The 21,089-nt window shown below is 52.3% G+C and overlaps 1 protein-coding gene across 1 annotated transcript in view; it reads left to right on the top strand.

Annotated features, from left to right (window-relative positions):
- Positions 1-420: 420 nt before the first annotated feature.
- The window catches only part of gpn1 (GPN-loop GTPase 1), a 58,816-nt gene continuing 38,147 nt past the window's right edge, over positions 421-21,089 (top strand). Inside the window, 1 exon segment of the mRNA NM_001102775.1 lies at positions 421-574. Within this exon segment, the coding sequence (NP_001096245.1) occupies positions 494-574 (81 nt within the window). The 5' untranslated portion in view covers positions 421-493.

The following is a 21,089-nucleotide window of genomic DNA, read 5'->3' as shown; positions in this document are numbered from 1 at the left end:
ACACACTGCCCCCCCCCCCCCCCAACACACACACACACACACACACACACACACACACACACACACACAGGGGGAGGGGAGGAGCCAGAGTGCCAGAAGATGAGAGGGGTGCCTGGGGGCGGGGAGCCAAATTCATTGAGAACGTGTTACTGATGGTCAGGTGACAGGGGGGTTAACCCATTGTTGGCCACTGCCAGGCGAAGGATCAGGGAAGTACGTTCCAATTTCCCGCCGCTAAAGTAAAATCGAGTTTGAGTAAAACAGAGTCACGTTACTGTCACTCACGGCAGTTGGCGGGAAAATGAACAACCAATCAGCGCCGGGCGCACACGGTTGTCAAGGTTTCCGGAAAGCGGAAGTGTCTCTGAGCTACTTCCTGGGGCGGTTTAGTCACAACTCGCTGGTACTCGGAGGTGGTTGCGCAGCATGGCTCTGTGTGAGTGACGCTGTGATTGGCTGAAGAGCCGCTACGGACTGTCCGCATCCCGCAACCATGGCCGGGGCCGAGGGGAGCGGGGCTCTGTGCCTCATAGTCCTGGGAATGGCCGGGTCCGGTAAAACTACCTTCGTACAGGTACCGGCACCTATACCTACCCCAATACTCCTACCCCTATACCTACCCCAATACTACTACCCCTATACCTACCCCTATACCCACTACTATACCCCTACCCACCCCTATACCTACTACTATACCCCTACCCACCCCTATACCCACTACTATACCCCTACCCACTACTATACCCCTACCCACCCCTATACCTACTACTATACCCCTACCCACCCTATACCCACTACTATACCCCTACCCACCCCTATACCCACTACTATACCCCTACCCACTACTATACCCCTACCCACTACTATACCCCTATCCACCCCTATACCCACTACTATACCCCTACCCACCCCTATACCCACTACTATACCCCTACCCACTACTATACCCCTACCCACTACTATACCCCTACCCACCCCTATACCACTACTATACCCCTACCCACTACTATACCTCCCACTACTATACCCTACCCACCCCTATACCACTACTATACCCCTACCCACCCTATACCACTACTTATACCCACTACCCTAATACCACTACTAACCCTACCCACCCCTATACCCACTACTATAACCCCTACCCACTACCTATACCCTACCCACTCTATACCCCTACCCACCCTATACCCACTACTATACCCCTACCCACTCCCTATTAACCCACTACTATACCCCTACCCCCTATACCCACTACTATACCCCTACCCACCCCTATACCCACTACTATACCCTACCCACCCCTATACCACTACTATACCCCTACCCCCCCTATCCACTACTATACCCTACCCACCCCTATACCCACTACTATACCCCTACCCACCCCTATACCCACTACTTCCCCCTACCACCCTATACCCTACTACTATACCCCTACCCACCCCTATACCACTACTATACCCCTACCCACCCCTATACCCACTATATACCCCTACCCACCCCTATACCCACACTATACCCCTACCACCCCTAACCCATACTATCCCTACCCACCTATACCCACTACTATACCCTACCCACCCTATACCACTACTATACCCCTACCCACCCCTATACCCACTACTATCCCCTACCCAACCCCTATACCTACTACTATACCCTACCCATCCCTATACCCACTACTATACCCCTACCACCCCTATACCACACTACTATACCCCTAATCCACTACTATACCCTACCCACCCCTATACCCACTACTATACCCCTACCCACCCCTATACCCACTACTATACCCCTAATCCCCCCCTATACCCACTACTATACCCCTATACCCATACTATACCCTACCACCCCTATACCACTACTATACCCACTACTATACCCCTATCCACCCCTATACCCACTACTATACCCTATCCACCCTATACCTACTCCTATACCACTACTATACCCCTACCCACCCCTATACCCACTACTATACCCTACCCACCCCTATACCCACTACTTATACCCCTATCCACCCCTATACCACTACTATACCCTACCCACCCCTATACCCACTACTATACCCTACCCACCCCTATACCCACTACTATACCCCTATCCACCCCTATACCCACTACTATACCCCTATCCACCCCTATACCCACTACTATACCCCTATACCCACTATTATACCCCTATCCACCCTATACCTACTCCTATACCCACCCCTATACCCACTACTATAACCCCTACCACCCTATACCCACTACTATACCCCTATCCACCCCTATACCTACTCTATACCACTACTATACCCTATCCACCCTATACCTACCCCTATCCACCCCTATACCTACCCCTATACCCACTACTATACCCCTATCCACCCCGATACCCACCCCTATACCTACCCCTATACCCCTATCCATGTCACACCCTCAGGGCCGTGAGTTCCCAGACATAGGGCAGCGGCCCAGAAGAGCAAAAGTTGCTGGTATCACAGGATGAGGCGTTTATGGAGATAATGGCAAGTGCCATCAGCAGGTTCCCATTAAGCCAGTTTAAGCGGTGGTAGCCAGCCCTGCACTCTTGCTTCCTTAGGAATAGGGCAAATACACCACAGTTGGGGGGAATCTTCTTGCCGCAGCTAAGGTAGATTCCAGGGAACACAGGGAGGGGTCCTGCCGTAGCTAAGGTTACACCCCAGACAAAAGGCTCTTGGAACTCTTGGCAGCCACCTTTGTAGCCAGAAAGGGAGCAGCCCCCTGTCGTAAAACCAAAACAGGATTTGGCTCCTTCTGCCAACCCAAAGGCAGCTTCCAGAGGGGGCCAATCATAGCTATCCCACTTGGGCCTATGGGAAGCCACCTAGTGAGCATGCCCAGTTTAGTCTATTGCATTTACTAGACAGAGACACTGCTCTCACAAGGGGTAACTATGTGTATTGTGTCACTATGGGGTCTGGCTCTGTGTGCCCTCACAATAGGGGCAATTACATGGGGAGGGCCAGACAGAGCCGGCTGGCTACACACAATACACACCTAGATGAGATTAACCTACACAATGCATTTGCTACAACAGGTAGGAGGGGGGCAGGGGGTAACATTTCAGCATAAACAGAAATATCTAATTAGTTTCATCCACACCTATCAACGCCTCCTCCTGTGCCATGTTGTGTGCGGCCTTGCCTGGGAAACATAAGCCTACCCCTATACTTTACCACTTTCTGTTTGCCGACCCTTCGCTTGCCTGACTCTGATTTTCCAATACTGCAGTAATTATTCTCTATTTATTAGGAAATGGGTTAACCCCTAATCATGCATGGAAAAAAAATACCGTCAAATACAGTGACACCATATAATTATGAAAAATACGTGTGATATAAATTTCCTGGTCATACCGCCCAGCTCTACCCCTACCCACGCCCTAACCCCTACCCACACCTATACCCACTACTATACCCACCCCAATACCCTACCCACGTCTATACCCCCCCTATACCTACCACGCCTAATACCTCACCCTCTATACCCCTACCTCCACAACCTTACCCACTTACCTATCCCTACCCACCCCTATACCTACCACACCTATACCACTACTATACCACCCTATACCCCTACCCAGTCTATACCCACCCTATACCCTTACCCACGCCTTATACACCACTAACTATACCCACTACTATACCCCTACCACGCCTATACCACCCCTATAACCTTTACCCATGCTATACACACCTGTGAGTGGGTTGTATAGGGAGGGGTGAGTCTATGAGTGGATGGAATGGGGGGGGGGGAGTCTGTGGGGGATGGTATGGGGGGGGGGGAGTCTGTGAGTGCTTGTATAGGGGAGGGGTGAGTCTGTGAGTGGATATGGTATTGGGGGGGTGAGTCTTGTGAGTGGGTTGTATAGGGGAGGGGTGAGTCTGTGAGTGGGTTGTATAGGGGAGGGGTGAGTCTATGAGTGGGTTGTATAGGGGAGGGTGAGTCTGTGAGTGGATGGTATGGGGGGAGAGTGTGGGGGTTCCCTGGTTCCGCGGTCGTACTAAAGGAACCCCTTGTTTCCCCTGCAGAGACTCGCTGCCTATCTCCATGGGAAGAATTCCCCCTCCGTATGTGATCAACTTGGATCCTGCCGTGCATGAGATCCCATTTCCTGCCAATATAGGTACATACTACTCCCTGCGCCGCTCCCTGCTGTGCTCGCTACTCCTGCGCCGCTCCCTGCTGTGCCCGCTACTCCCTGCGCCGCTCCCTGCCGTGCCTGCTACTCCCTGCGCCGCTCCCTGCGTGCCTGCTACTCCCTGCGCCGCTCCCTGCCGTGCCGCTTCCCCTGCCGTGCCTAGCTACTCCCTGCGCCACTCCCCGCGGTGCCCACCACTCCCCGCGCCTCCACCTACTCTGGCACTGTGCCAGCTTATTATGCTCATTGTGGTTTTAGTCCCTGTTGTGCCTCGTTGAGTGAGCCTGCTCTGGGGAGTAAGGCTGCACCCCTGTATCCTGCACTCAGGGGTACCCATTAACTCTCTCCTTTCTGTTACAGATATCAGGGACACGGTCAACTACAAGGAAGTCATGAAGCAGTATCCTTTGGTTGTTACCGATTCAGCCTGAAACTGCCTTTTCTATATCGGTACTGAGTTACAACAGGGTTAATGTGGGGGGGCCAGGTTTGGCAAGTGTCCCACACATACACCACCATATCCGGCCCAGTATTCCCCCAGCAGCTGCCAGTTACTCCTCCTTACGCAGGGATGCTGGGAGCTGTAGTTCTTCCCGCTGGCTTCACCCTAGGCGTTGCAATGCAATGTTGGGGGAAATGTTGGCACAGCGCAGGACCGATTCCACGGGAGGGAAACTCACCACAAGGAGATAAGTACCGGGATCACTAAAGGGTTCCGAATAAATACACCCGGACAAAATGGACCCGACAATAAAACTCTCCCATAGTGGGACATGTGACTGCCCCCATTAGGGATGCACAAATCCACTATTTGGGATTCGACGAACCCGAATCCTTTGTGAAAGATTTGGGTGAATCCTAATTTGCAATCTGCAAACGAAGGCGAACAAGAACTGCGCGTACAACGCAGTGTTAACATTCTGCTCATATCCTCAGTTACTGGTGCATCCCGGCCCCCGTACCTACAGTGGAACATTCTGCTCGGGGGCTAGTGGGTTCATGGCCTACAAACCCTCCTTAGTATTCCTGTACTGACACAATCTGGGGTTGCAGGGACCTCACTGTGCCCACTTGTTTGGGCTGTGCCCTTCGCTCTGCCAGTCTGGTACCAGTCAGTGTTAGACCCTCCCCTGCTGTGTGCCCAAGCCCCCCACTGCCATATGGAACATACGCTGCGGGAATGGCTCACATTGGGCTCATCCACCACCTGCATCCCTCTGTCAAATACTGCACCCACCTCAATAGAGGAATAGGCGGACCTAACAGTCCCGCATGTTAGCTTCCTTGAGTTGGGTACCAGGGGCACAAATAAGCACTCACCCCAAATCCCCCCTAACTCTACCTGCCCATTCAGGCTGGGCCCCTTAGCCCTATAACAAGGTTACCAGATATATGAGAAACAATTGGGGTACACATCAGCCCTGGCTATAGTTCAGGGGTACGCCAGGGCACAATAAGCACTCACCCAATCCCCCTAACTGGCCTTCAGGGCTGGGCCCCCTTAGCCATAACAAGGTTACAGATATAAGAAACATTGGGGTAAACAGTCCACACGCTATAGTTCCATGGGTACCCAGGGCACAATAAGCACTCACGCCCAAATCCGCCCCCTGAACTGCCTTCAGGCTGGGCGCCCTCATAGCCAATAACAAGTAACAGATATATAGAGAACAATGGATCATGGGTAGACAGTCCCACGCCCGGCTATAGTTCCAGGGGTACCCAGCAGGACACAAATAAGCACTTCACGCCCAAATCCCACCGCTTAACTGGCCTTCAGCTGGCGCCCCTTTATAGCAAACAAGTTACAGTATATAGAAACTGTGGGTAACAGTCACCCGCTATGTTCCAGGGGTACCCAGGGCACAAATAAGCACTCACCCAAATCCCCCCTAAACTGGCCTTCAGGCTGAGGCCCCTTAGCCCATAACAAGGTTACAGATATATAGAAAACATAGGGTAACAGTCATCCGCTATAGTTCCAGGGGTACCAGGGCACAATATAAGCACGCTATATACAGTGCTTAGACCAAATCCCCCTAACTGCCTTCAGGCTGGGCCCCCTTTAGCCCATAACAGGTTTACAGATATATAGAAACTATTGGGGTAACAGTCCACCCCGCTATAGTTCCAGGGGTACGCCAGGGCACAAATAAGCACCTCACCCAAATCCCCCCTAACTGGCCTTCAGGCTGGGCCCCCTTAGCCCATAACCAAGGTTTACAGATATATAGAAACATTGGGTAACAGTCACCCCGCCCTATAGTTCCAGGGGTACCAGGCACAAATAAGCACCCCAAATCCCCCCTAACTGGCCTTCAGGCTGGGCCCCCTTAGGCCCATAACACAGGGTTACAGATATATAGAAACATTGGCAGGTAACAGTCACCCCGCTATAGTTCCAGGGGTACCCTAGGGCACAAATAAGCACCCCAACCCCCCCTAACTGGCCTTCAGGCTGGGCCCCTTAGCCCATAACAGGGTTATGCAGATTATAGAAACATGCGCGGTAAACAGTACACCTCCGCTATAGTTCCAGGGGTACCAGGGCACAAATAAGCACCCAAATCCCCCCTAACTGCCTTCAGGCTGGGCCCCCTTAGCCCATAACAAGGTTACAGATATTATAGAAACATTGGCTGTAACAGTCAGCCCCGCTATAGTTTCCAGGGTTCCAGGGCACAAATTAAGCCACTACCCAAATCTCCCCCTAACTGGCCTTCAGGCTGGCCCCCTTAGCCCATAAGAGGTTACAGATATATAGAACATTGGGTAACAGTCACCCGCCGCTATAGTTCAGGGTACCCAGGGCACAAATAAGCACCCCAAATCCCCCCTAACTGGCCTTCAGGCTGGGTCCCCTAAGCCCATAACAAGGTTACAGATATATCAAAACTTGGGTAACAGCACACCCGCTATAGTTCAGGGGTACCCAGGGCACAAATACAGCCCAACCAATCCCCCCTAACTGGCCTTCAGGCTGTGCCCGCTAGCCCATAACAGGGTTAACGATATATAGCAAACATTGGGGTAACAGTCACCCCGCTATAGTTCCAGGGGTACCCAGGGCAACAAATAAGCACTCCCCCAAATCCCCCCCTAACTGGCCTTCCAGGCTGGGCCCCCTTAGCCCATAAAACAAGGTTACAGATACTATAGAAACATTGGAGGTAACAGTCACCCCGCTATAGTTCAGAGGTACCCAGGGCACAATAAGCACTCACCCAAATCCCCCCTAACTGGCCTTCTCAGGCTCGGGCCCCCATAGCCATAACAAGGTTACAGATATATAGAAACATTGGCGGTAACAGTCACACCCGCTATAGTTTCCAGGGGTACCAGGGCACAACAATAAACCTTCACCCCAATCCCCCTAACGGCCTTCAGACTGGGCCCACTTAGCCCACAAACACAGTGTTAATGATATATAGAAACATTGGTGGTAACAGTCACCCCGCTATAGTTCCAGGGTAGACCCAGGGCACAAATAAGACTCACCCCAAATCCCCCCTAACTGGCCTTCAGGCTGGGCCCCTTAGCCCATAACAAGGTTACAGATAATAGAAACATTGGGGAACAGTCACCACCCTGCTATAGTTTCCATGGGTACCCAGGGCAACAAATACAGCACCCAAAATCCCAGCCTAACTGGCGCCTTCAGGCTGGGCCCCTTAGCCACCATAACAAGGTTACAGATATATAGAAACATTGCGCCGGTATTACACGTCACCCGCTATAGTTCCAGGGGTATACCCAGGGCACAAATTAAGCACCCCAAATCCCCCCTAACTGGGCTTCCAGGCTGGGCCCTCCTTAGCCATAAGCAAGGTTAGCAGATATATAGAAACATTGGGGTAACAGTCACCCCGCTATAGTTCCAGGGGTACCACGGGCACAAATAAGCACCCCAAATCCCCCCTAACTGGCCTTCAGGCTGGGCCCCTTAGCCCATAACAAGGTTACAGATATATAGAAACATTGGCACGGTAACAGTCACCACCGCTATAGTTCCAGGGGGTACCCAGGGCACAATAAGCACTCACCCCAAATCCCCCCCTAACTGGCCTTCAGCTGGGCCCCTTAGCCCATAACAAGGTTACAGATATATAGAAACATTGGGGTAACAGTCACCCCGCTATAGTTCCAGGGGTTACCCAGGGCACACAAATAAGTCACCCCCAATCCCCCCCTACCTGGCCTTCAAGGCTGGGCCCCTTAAGCCATAACAAGGGTACAGAATAAATTAAAAATAGAAAAAAAAACAATTGGGGTAACAGTCACCCGCGCTATAGTTCCAGGGGTACCCAGGCACAAATAAAGACTCACCCAAATCCCCCTAACTGGCCTTCGGCTGGGGCCCCTAGCCATACAAGTTACAGATATAATAGAAACATTGGGGTAACAGTCACCGCCGCTATAGTTCCAGGCGGTACCCAGGGCACAAATAAGCCCACCCAAATCCCCCCTAACTGGCCTTCAGGCTGGGCCCCTTAGCCCATAACAAAGGTTACAGATAATATAAGAAACATTGGGTGGTAACAGTCACCCCGCCTATAGTTCCAGGGGTACCCAGGGCAACAAAAATGCACCCCAAATCCCCTTCTACTGGCCTTTTATACCTAGGCGCCCAGCCCAACATTATGAATTCCTCAATCATCAGGCACAAGTGGTCGGCTGCTGTGTACTCCCCATATATCAGGCGCCAGCACGGTACATGGGAATAAGCTGTCACCCGGGCAATCCCCTAACGGCTCAGCTGAGCCCCATTAGCCATACAGTTACGATAATATGTTTGGCCCAAATGACCGACTGCCGTTCCCATGAGCTATATCCAGTAGGTACCCATGGGCCAAATAGCCGCGAATTGCAACCTCCCTTACAGGCAAACTGTGAATTCACATCACACAATAGGGTCTTAGTGACGCAGGTAAGTTGCCCCTGTGGTAAAGTGGATAAATGTATATGGTCTAGGATAGTAAGCGGGGGGGAAGGGCTGCAAACATAGAGATAGATACACTCGGGGAATAGTATAGTGTACACTAATCCAGAAGTCTCCTCCCCTAAGCTGCCCGGTATATACTGTATATAGCATAAGGGTATGTTACGGGGTCCCAAATCTGTATATAGCATAAACCTGGGGGGGTTGGCGGTTGAGTAGCCATAGTATGGGGGTATAAATGTAATAGATATAATGGGGAGCTGTTAATAGTGGGGTATGCTGTATAAGTAGTGGGGGTATTTAGTAAGGGGTTGCTAATATAGATAGTAATAGGGGCGGTAATAAAACCCCCTATGCTATATTATGATATAATGGCACGGACGGTATACTATGATATAGATAATAATGGTGGGGTATATATGTATAACTAGATAGTAATGGGCAAACAAGGATAATAGCTGTATATAGATAGGTAATTGGAGGGGGTATGGCTGATATATAGATTAGTAATGGGGGGAGTATATATGTATATTGTATCGCAGGCATGGCGAGTATATGGGCGGGTAGGCTGTATTAGGATAGTAATGGGGGCGGGTATATAGTTATAAGATAGTAATGGCGGGAGGTATGGCTTGCTATATTAAGCATAGTCACCATGGGGGTATATATGTATATAGATATAATGGCGGGGGTATTGTGTATATAGTATAGTAATGGAGGTATATTGTACATAGATAGATAATGAGGGGGATATAATTATATGAGTGAATGGGGGTGTATGGCTGTATATAGTATAGTAATGGGGCGGGTATTGTTATAAGTACCGGTATGGCTGTATATATAAGAATGGGTACATGGGGGGGTATAAGGTGTATATTAGATACTAATGGGGGGCGTATATGGCTATATAGATAGTCAATGGGGCGGGTATTAGGTGTAATAGATATGTAAATGGGGGGAGGTAAACATGGCCGTGACTATACTATAAGTGAATGGGGGGTATATGTATACTAGATGTTAATGGGGGGTATATGCCTGTATATAGATAGTAATTGGGGGGTATGGCTTATAATAGATAGTAATGGGGGGTATATGGCTGATATAGATACTAATGGGGGTGTGCTGATATTATATGATAGTAATGGGGGGGTAATTGGTTATATGATAGTATGGGCGTAATCTGGTATATTAGATACGTAATGGGGGAGGTACTAATATGTATTACAGTAATGGGGGGGTAATGCTATAAGATAGTTAATAGGGGGGGTATGGCTGTATATAGATAGTAATGGGGGGGTAATGATATATAATGTAATGGGGTATAAGTATATAGTTAGAATGGGGGGACTGATAGATGGGTGCTGTATATAGATAGTAATGCGGGGGTATGGCTTGTATATAGATTAGTAATGGGGTTAATATGTAAAGATAGATATGGGGTATGGCTGTATATAGATAGTAATGGGGGAGTATATATGTATATTCAGAGTAATATGGGGGGTATATATGTTATATAGATAGTAAGGTATGGTGATATAGAGAATGGGAAGTATGGCTGCTATATAGGTATAGTAATGGGGGGGTATATATGTAATATAGATAGTTATGGGGTGGGTATATAGGTGTAATGGGGTGGATGTAATAAGTCAATGGGGGGATGATATGTGACTGGGTATGCTGTATATTAGATAGTAATGGGGGTTATATGATGTATATAGAAGTAATGGGGGGATAATAGATTAATGGGCTGTAGCTGATGATAGTAATGGGGTGGTATATATGTATATAGAATATAATGGGGGGTATATGGCATGTATATAGACTAGTAATGGGGGTGGTATAATATGGACTATTATATAGATAGTAATGGCGGCGTGGAGTAAGTAATGGGAATATGTATATTAGATAGTAATTGGGGGTGGTATATAATGTATATAAGATAGTAATGGGGGGTATGCTGTATATAGATTATAGAATGGGGGTAAAATGGCTGTCATAGATAGAATGGGGGGTATATGCTGTATATGATAGTATGGGGGGGTATGGCTGTATATGAAGCTAGTAATGGGGGGGTATGGCTGTAATATAGATATACATGGGGAGGTTGGCCTTGTAATAATAAGGGGTATGCTTAAATCTAAGATATGGGGGGCATTATGCCATGTATTAAGATAGTCAATGGGGCGTATATGGCTGTATATAGATAGTAATGGGGGGTATATATGTATATAGATAGTAATGGGGGGGTATTAGTCTATATAGCACATAAGGGGGCGGTATATATGTATATAGATAGTAATTGGGGCTAGATGTTAGTTCGGGGGGCCTATATATGTATAAGATAGTAAGGGGGACGTTGGTATATGGTGTACTATAGATAGTAATGGGGCGGTATGGCTGCTATATAGATAGAATGGGCCGGTATGTTTGATAGTATGGCTGTATAAGATAGTAATGGGGGGGTATATATGATATAGCTAGTAATGAGGGGGTTGTCGGTATATAGCATAGTCGTATCTATAGAACTAATACGGGGGTATGATATGTACTATAGATAGTAATGGGGGGGTTATATATGTATATAGTAGTAATGGGGGGAGTAATTATATGTATATCGATAGGAGGCGGGGATACTGTAGCTTATATAGATAGTAATGGGGGGTCAGGCTGTATATAAAGATTGAGACGCCTTACAATTTGGGGGGCGGGTATGGCTGTATTTAATATGATGTAATGGGGGGGGATATGGCTCTGTATAGATTGTAATTAGTATATGGGGGGGGGGTATGGCTCGTATATATCGATGAGTAATGGGTGGGATATATATGTATATAGTTAGTAATCGGGGTAGGTATATAATGTATACCAAGATAGCTAATGAAGGGCCCCCTTTGTGTATATAATGTATATAGATAGTAATTGGGGGGGTATATGGCTGTATATAGATTAGGGCGGTATGGCCTAATAAGAGGGGGGGCTTGCTGTCAACTCAAGATGTAATGGTGGGGGGTATGGCTGAATATATGATAGGTAATGGGGGGGGTATTGGCGTATATAGATAGTAAATCTGGGGGGGGTATGCTTAATATAGATATACGGGGGTATGCTGTATATAGGTGGAAGGGTATGGCCGTCTGTATATAGATAGTAATGGGGGAGGGTAATGGCTGTAATATAGATAGTAATGGGGGGGTATCATGTGTCATCATCGATATAATGGGGGGGTATTTGGCTGATACATCTAAGCTAGTAATGTGGGGAGCATATGTATATGATAGTAATGGGAGGTATGGCTTGTATATAGCATAGTATGGGGCGGTTATAAGTGTATACTATGATAGTAATGGGGAGGGTATGGCATGAATATAGATATAATACAGGGAGGGGCTATGGCTGTTTTATATAGATAAATGGGGGGGAGTATGGCTGTTATGATAGATACCGTATCATGAGCGGTGGTGTAGCCTGTATATGATTAGTAATTGGGCGGGTTGGCTGTATATAGATAGTAATGGGGGGGTGGGGAGGCTGTATATATAGAAATGGGGCGGGTGGATGTATTGATGTATATATGGGTATAAGGTTAATGGAGAGTATCGGGGGGGTATGGATGCTATAATAGTATGGCGAAGGGGGTATGGCTGTACTCCCTCATAAGCTAATGGTAATGCGAGTGATATGTTATGGGGTAATATATGTACTATTCGAAGTCAATGTGATGGGGTAATATGTATTACTAGGATAGTAATGGAGTGCCTGGGGCTATGGCTGTAATATATAGATTAGTAATGGGGGCGATGGTGTATATAATTAGTGGATATTTATATATGATATGATAAATGCTGGTGGCATATATGGCTTTATAGATGTAATGGCGGTGGGTGTATGGCTGCTATAAGATTAAGCATGGGCAATTTACAGTATTCTAAGCAATGGGTGGGGGTATGCGCTCTGCCAGTCTCCCGATCATACTTGCTCGCAGAGTGATGCTGCCACCTAAATACGTTGATAGAAGGGGGTAGGTGCCAATATGATAAGAAAGTCTAGCGGAATAATTATAGGGATAAGTTAGAATTCATCGGGGGAAGGGGTATGGCTGTCATATTAGATAGTAATGGTGAGGGGGTATGGGATATAGATATAAGGTGGTATATAGATATAATCGGCGTGAGGGGTATGTGGCTGATATATAGATTATAAATGGGGGTAGCTGATTAGAATCTGGGTATATTATATAGATAGTAAATGGGGAAGCAGATATATGGCTATATATAGATAGGTAATGTGATAGGGGGTTATTTGGCTTATATAGATATAATGGGGGGGTATATTTATGTATAAGATAGTAATGGGGAGGTATGTATGTATATATGAATAGGTAATGGGGGTGGCCTAATATATGATATAGATAAGTAATGGGGGGTACTTAATTAATATAGATGTAATGCGGGGGAGCTATATACTGTATATAATTATAGTAATGGGGGGCGCTAACTGATCATAGATAAATGGTATTTACTAAAGATAGTAAATGGGGGGGTATATAATGCTATTATAGACTAGTCAATGGGGGGGATATATATGTATATAGGTAGTAAAGGGGTTATGATATAGATATAGGTATATCTTTATGATACGTAAATGGGTGGACGGTATGGCTGTATATATGTTATATTAGATCAGTTTCACAGATAGGAACATAACGTGCCCGCAAGCGCCCCCCCCCCTAGGCCCTTTCTCTGCAGGTGGCTTGAAGTTCATAGAGAAGAGGCAGTCAGAACTGTCCAGTGAGATCGGCATCTGGGTGCAAGTCATGATAAGACAATATAATACTAGAAACTGCCCTACCCAGTCGGTGGCAGTAGTGGCCGCCAGGAGCATGGAGCGGGCGGTTCTGCGTGCAGGAGATAGGCACGGGCGATTTGTGGCGCCAGGAGATTAGCAGCGTGGCGGTTGGGGGAGATGGCGGATTTTGGCGCCAGAGATGATAGGCGGCGCGGGCAGTTTGGCGCCAGGAGATAGGCAGGGGGCGGGTGCGTCATTCGGCGCGCAGTTGCGATGAATAGCAGCGGGCGCGGCAGCTTTGGCGCCTGAGATAGCAGGGCGGGGTGGTTTGGCGCCAGGGGATAGCAAGGTGGAGCGGGTTTGGCGCCAGGAGATAGGCAGGGACGGCCAGGCGTGTTATCGGGCTACCAGGAGATGGGCGGCGGCCGATTTGGCCGCCAGGAAGATAGAGGGCGGGCGGACTGGCACGAGTATTGGCCAGACTCGGGGCGTTGGGCGGCCATCTTGGGCCAGAAGTAGGCAAGGGCGGGGACAGTTTAGACCAGAGATGGGTGCGGCGTATTGGCAGCCAGCGGGATAGGCAGGGCGGGGCGTTTGGCCAGGACGATAGCAGGACCGGTTTGGCGCCAGGAGATAGGCCGGGGCGGTTATGGCGCCAGGAGATGGGGTGGGGCGTTTGCGCCAAGGGGAATAGTTGCAGGGGGCGGGCGCGCGCATGTTGGCGCCAGGAGTATAGGCAGGGGCCGGTTTGACACCAGGAGATGGGGTGCGCCGGTGGTTTGGACGCCAGGGGTATTGGCACGGGCGGGGCGGTTTGATGCCGCAGGAGATGGGTGGGCGGATCTTGGCGCCAGGAGATGGGTGGGTGCGGCTTGTGTGCGCAGGCGCGGGGGGTGAGGGGCAGGATTGGCGGCAGGATGGGGGGGTTTGCGCAGATGTGGGAGCGGTTGGCGCAGGGAGGCGTGGGCGGTTTGGCGCCAGAGGGAGGGTGGGCTGGTTTCCAATGAGTGGTGCGGCTGCGCGGATGGTGGGGCCGGATTTGGCGCCAAGGGGATGGGTGCTGAAGAACGCTGTTTGGCGCCTAGGGGAATGGGGGGGCGGTTTGGCCGCGCAGGGAATGGGGCCGCCGTGACACTGACAAGTTATCCTTATCTTCTTACTATTGCAGGTACGTCTGATGACACCGGCCGGGGCAGATTGAAGTCTTTCACCTGCGGCCTCTCCGGGGCAATAATTACTGACAGCCTGCTGGTGACGTTGGTGAACTTGTTGGGGCACTTAGTTGGTCGTGTATGGGGCCTGAAGCACACGGGTGCCAATGAAAGTATACTAGGGTGGGCATGGGCCATCGATCTGTTGGAGGGGTGATTGTGTGTATGTGTGTGCTTATGTATGGGGCAGTTTGTGCCCGGGGGCCCATCATGGCTTCTCCAATAGGGAGCGGGGCCTTCTTACAGCTGCAGCTTCTCTTCTTTCGCCCGCCCAGAGCTTCCTCCTTCACTCCTCCGTGGTGGTTTAATGTGCAAGGACATCGAGATTCCCGACCTGTACAAACCCCTGTCACCATTTGTCTTAACACTGCTGATATGCCGCAGGTAGGTGCCCACATGCCTCTGCCCCTGCGCTGCTTGCTGGGCCTGTCTCTGAACTGGGTGTGCCTGCTTGGGAGCCGTTGGGGCCAGGGTGGCGTGGCGCCCCGCCGTGGGGGCCGGTGGGTGGCATGCCCGCGTGGGGCCGGGTGGGTGCCGCGCGCCGTGCTAGTGGTGGCGCCAGTGTGGAGTGGCGTGCCTCGCTGGGGGCCAGGTTCGGTGGCGCCCGCCGGGGGCCAGGTGAGGTGGCGGCCGCTGGCGGCCGCGTGGGGGCGCCGCGTGGGCCAGTGTGCGCCCGATGGGCCAGGAAAAGTGTGCGCACGTGAGCGGGCCGGAGGGGGCCAGTGTGGGATTGCCTGCTTGGGGGCTCACGTCACCAGTTAAGTATACTACTAGGCGGTCGCTTGCGGTGGGATTTTGGGGAGCAGATAATATCCCTCCTAACCTTGTGGTTTCTTTCCCTTTTAGCGATCATGTTATAAAACCAAAACTGCCCATTTATGTTGTCACTGACAAGGTAAGTGATAAGGGAAGGGCCCAGCTATGGGGCCCCCGTATTGGGGCACTTTTGGGGGGGGGTATTTCGCATCTAGCCCCCTAGTCAATCTGATGTGCCCACACACACACCGAATGTAACCAACAGAGCACATACAATTCCCTACCATTCCGATACCTCACTCCTTGTGTCCCGCCAACACTCAAGTTATTCAGCATTGGCAGGGATTAGGGGGCCGGGGAGATTTGCTCCTCACTACTCAGAGCCCCTGCAGCAGGGGAGGTGCTAGAATTAAGCCTCCGCCTTCTCTCGCAGACAGACATAATCGATCACAGCTTCGGTAGTGGAATGGATGCAGGACTTTGAGACGGTTCCAGGATGCTACTGAAAGAAGAACGTCGTATCGTACAGTACCTGACCCGATCCATGAGCCTGGTACTTGGTATGGTTTCTACAGCGCCCTGCGAGGTAAACACAGGCGCATACTGGCACTCGGCCCACACGCGCCTGTTGGCAGCCCGCTTACCTCACTGATTCCTTACAGTTATGCTCACTGGGGGTATTCATTCAGCTTGGGCATTGCTGTGGGCTCACCTCTCTGCTGGCCAATCTGCAGGTGGTGGGAGTACTCATGCCAGTAACTCGGACGCCACGAGCAATGGAGGAATCTCTTTCGCCAACTAGGGCAGAGCAGGCGGCGGAACATGAATAATGAGCGGTTGAGTGGGGGTCCGCAGCGTGTGTATGGGAAAGCCTTTTGCAGCAGTAGCCTCTGGCACAGGGTAATGTCTATTCGGCACGATACCCCCGGCACCGCGTGGCCTGACCTCCCTCCTTTCTCATTTGCCCCCAGGGCACAGTAACCGGCCAGGAATACCGATTGCCTACGGGAGAGAAGCTGTAAGGCCTGGAACCAGGGAGGCATTATGGGGTAGCCCCCCTCATTCTGTCTGTCCCAGGCCCACTGTGTGCCCCCCAAGTGCCCAGCCCTGTTACTGCAGGGTGGGGCTCATGGGCAGAATGGAAGGCTGGCCAATGAAAAGTTCTCAAGTTAATCAATTACGGTGAGTGGCCAATCGGAGCAGAACAGGGTCAGAGATGAGCAGGGGCGGAACAACAGAGAAAATTGGGCCCAGCAAAGACTAACTGGGGGGGGCTGTCGAGGGTGACTCGTGCGGACAAAAGCTATGGGAGGGGCTGGAAAATAAGGGCGAGAGTGTCCAGGCGTTTGGGCGTGGTGTACTCTGCAGGACAGCGCAAATGGGAAGGGCCTGATGGGAGGAAGGGTTTACTCTGCAGGACAGGAAATGAAGGGGCTGATGGGAGGGACGGTGTTACTGCTCTAGGACAGAAAAGGAAGGGCGCTGATGGAGACGGGAGGTGCCATTACTCTTGCCGGACAGGAAGGGAAGGGTAGCGATCGCACCGGAGGGAGGTCGTTACTTCTGCTGCCGAGCAGGACAAATGGAAGGGGCTGATTGCGCGAGGGGTGTCTTACATCTGCAGGACAGGAAAAGGGGCTGATGGCGAGAGGGGTGCATTACTCTCAGGCAGGACAGGAAGGGAAGGGCCAGATGGTAGGGGAGTTTATCTGCAGGACGGTAAGGAAGGGCTAGGGGCGCTGATTAGCGACTGAGGCGGGAGCCCAGGAGAGTGTTACTCTGCAGGACAGGAAGGGAAGGGAGATGTGGGTCTTTGCAGCAAGGAGGATGCGAGAGGGGGTGTTACTCTGCAGCGGACGAGGACCGGCGAAGGGGCCGATGCGAGAGAGGTGTATACTACTGCACGGACCAGGAAGGAAGGGGCCGATGGGACCGGGAGGTGTTACTCTGCAGGACAGGAGGGAAGGGGCCGATGGAGGCAAATTGTGGTGTTACTCCTGCAAGGACAGCGAGGAACATAGCTCACATCCCCCGACAGGGGCCGACTCCGCGCCGAGGAAGGGTGTTATTCTGCAGACAGGAGGGAAGGGGCCAGATGGGAGGAGGGAGTACTACTGCAGGACGGAAGAGGCAGCGGCGCGATCGGGAGGGGAGTTTCACTACCTGGCCCAGGAGGAGGAAGGGGCCGCATGGAGGCGGTGTTACTCATGGCAGGAAGGAAGGAAGGGCTGATGGAGAGGGGTCGTTACTCTGCAGGACACGGTAAACGAAGGCGGCTTGACTGGAGGCAGGTGCTTACTCTGCAGGACCAGGAACATGGAGCGCGGCTGATGGGAGGGGGTCGTTACTCTGCAGAGGACAGGAATGAAGGGGGTGCTGGAGGTGAGGGGCTTTACTCGTGCAGACAGATAGCGACAGGAAGAGGACTGATTGCGGTAGGGGGGTGTTACTCTGCAATGCGGGACGCGCGGCAGCCGTCTACAATGACACACAGGCAAGTCGGGACTGATGGCAGGGGAGGATTTACTCCTTGCAGCGGACAGGAAGGGACAGCGGCTGATGGGAGGGGTGTACTCTCTCTTGCAGGACCAGGAAGGGAAGGAGGGACTGAATGGAGGGGAAGCTTACTGCTGCAGGACAGAAGCGGAAGGCGGCTGATGTAGAGGGGTGTTACCTGCAGGAATCAGGAAGGGAAGGGGCTGCATGGGAGGGTCGGTGTTACTCCTGCGAGGCAGGAAGGGAAGCGGCCTGATAGGGAGGGGGTGCTTACTTACTTGGAGGACAGGAGGGACAGGGCGCTGACTGGGAGCGCCCGGTGTTAACTCTTCGCAGCCACAGGAAGGAAGGGGTCTGATGGCCCGACAAGGGGGTGTTACTCTGCAGGAACAGGCAGAGGGAAGGGGGTGAGCGAGGCGAGGTGTTCTCTGCAGGACAGGACGGCAAGCGGGCTGATTGGCCGAGCGCGTTGCTTCTCTGGCCGCAGAAGGAAGGCGAGGGCAGGGTTGGTGGGGAGGGCGGTGTGTATCTCTGAGGACAGGAGGGAAGGGGCTGATGGGAGGGAGTTATCTCGCAGGACAGGAAGGCGCTGATGGGAGGGAGGTGTTACCTCTGCAAGGGCAAGGAAGCGTAAAGCTGATGGGAGGGCTGTTAACTCTGCAGACAGGAAGGCGAGGGGCGCTGCGAGGGGCAGACGTCTCTGCAGGACGAGAGAAGGATGGGGCCGTACTGGGTAGCGAGAAGGTTGTTACTCTGCAGGACAGGAAGCGGAAGGGGCGATGGGAGGGGGAGTTACTCCTGCAGTCAGTGAACGAGGCGCAAATGCGGTTAGTCCTAAACTGCAGGCGGACACGAACGCTGAGAAGAGCACGGGGGGTGTTACAGCACATTCTGCAAGGACAGGAAGGGAAGGCCGCCGAATGACGAGGGGTTGTTACTCTGCAGGACAGGAAGGGAAGCGTAGGGCACGCGATGGGCGGGTGGCTTACTCTGCCAGGACAAGAAAGGGAAGGGGTCTGATGGGCAGGAGCGGACTTACTCTGGCAGGACCCGGCACAGGGAAAGTGATGGAGGGAGTACTCTCAGGACAGAGGGCTGGATGGAGGGGGAATTTACTCCTTGCAGATCAGGATAGTGGCAGAAGCGCAAGGCGTGATGGGAGGCGCGGATTACATCCGCATCTGCGGGTTATTTCGCTGGGTGCAGGCAGCCCAACAGCAGAGTGAGCAGCAGAAGAGCACCGTTGAGCAGCTTCTACAGGGAATTGGGTTTCAGTGTCGCTGATGCTGGGCCGGCGTGGCATGGAAGATGACAGCGTATGACCGGTGCCTGGTGTAAGATGGAGTGGGGCGCGGGGAGAAATACACTAACTTGTGCTGTGGCAGAGAGCTTGCACCTCTTCCACCTTCCTCCCGCTCTCCTTCGCAGTTTATGAAGTGGCCAGCCGAGTCGCCGTCTGATCTGATCCTCATCGCGAGAACCGGAACGGGAGCAGGAAGGAAGGGAGCCAGAGGAACAGTGGACCAACCGCATGATATCTTGACCATTCAGGATAGACGGTGAGAATTAGGACGATTACACTAAATATGCTGGAAAAAAACGCCCCTGTTAACTGGGGGGGGTTACAGTGTTCGGATACAGTATATGTCCCCAGCCCGATGTCCTTGTGCCGCCTGCTGATAGCGCCCCGCCAGAGTGCGTTTAAGCCCGTGTCGACTGTGCCCCCGTGAGAGCCCCGCCAGTGTGGTGCCCCGGTCGCGGCTGCCGCCTGTGAGCCGCGTCGTGCCATGAATTGCCGCTCCCTGTTGCCGTGCCTGTTGCCCTGTTGGACCCCTCGGTATGCTCGTTCGCTGTGCACTCCCGTGAGAGCCTGCCCGTGTGTGCCCGTGCATCGCTGTGCCCCATCGTGTGAGAAGCCCGCCAGTGTGTGCCCGGTCGCTGTGCCCTGTGAGCCCGCCAGGTCCCGGCCATGCCTGTGAGCCCCGCCAGTGTTGCGGCCTGAGCCCCTCGTGAGAGCCCCGCGCAGGTGGTTCCCGTGTCGCTGATTGCCCCTATGGAGAGCCCCCAGTAGGTCGCTGCCCGTGTCGCCTTCCCCTGTGCGAGCCCCGCCAGTGTGGCCCGTTGTCGCCTAGTCTGGCACCATGTGAGAGCCCCGCCAGTGTGTGCCGTGATCGCTCGTGCCCCTGTGAGCCCCGCCAGTGGTGGGCGTCCTAGCGCCTGTCCCGTGTCTGCCTGTGCCCGCTTGAAGCCCCCTGCCGTGTGTGCCTCGTGTCGGGCTGTGCCCTGTGAGAGCCCAGCCAGTTCGTGTGCCACCGTGTCGCTTTGCCCCTGTCGAGAGCCCGCCAGTCGTGTAGTCCCGTGTCGCTGTGCCCCTGGAGAGCCCTCCGGCACGGACTTAGTGCCCGATTTCGCTGTGCCCCTGTGAGGCCCCCAGTGTGTGCCCGTGTCGCGCTGTGCCCTTGTGAGACCCCGCAGTGGTAGTTGCCCCGTGTCGCTGTGCCCTCTGTGAGCCCCGCCAGTTGTGTGCCCGTGCCAGCTGTGCCCCTGTCGAAGACCCCCGCCGAGTTGTGCCCGGTCGCTGTGCCCCTGTGAAGCCTTCCGCCCAGTGGTGTCCCCGTGTCGACTGTGCCCCGTGAGCCCCGACGTGTGTGCCGCTGTCGCTGTGCCCTGCTGAGCCCCGCCAGTGTGGCCCGTGTCGCTGTGCCCCTGTGAGCCCGCATCCAGTG

The sequence above is a fragment of the Xenopus tropicalis genome, chromosome 5 (genome assembly GCF_000004195.4).
Source record: "Xenopus tropicalis strain Nigerian chromosome 5, UCB_Xtro_10.0, whole genome shotgun sequence".
Classification (NCBI taxonomy): domain Eukaryota; kingdom Metazoa; phylum Chordata; class Amphibia; order Anura; family Pipidae; genus Xenopus; species Xenopus tropicalis.
This window is presented reverse-complemented; position numbering and strand designations above follow the sequence as displayed.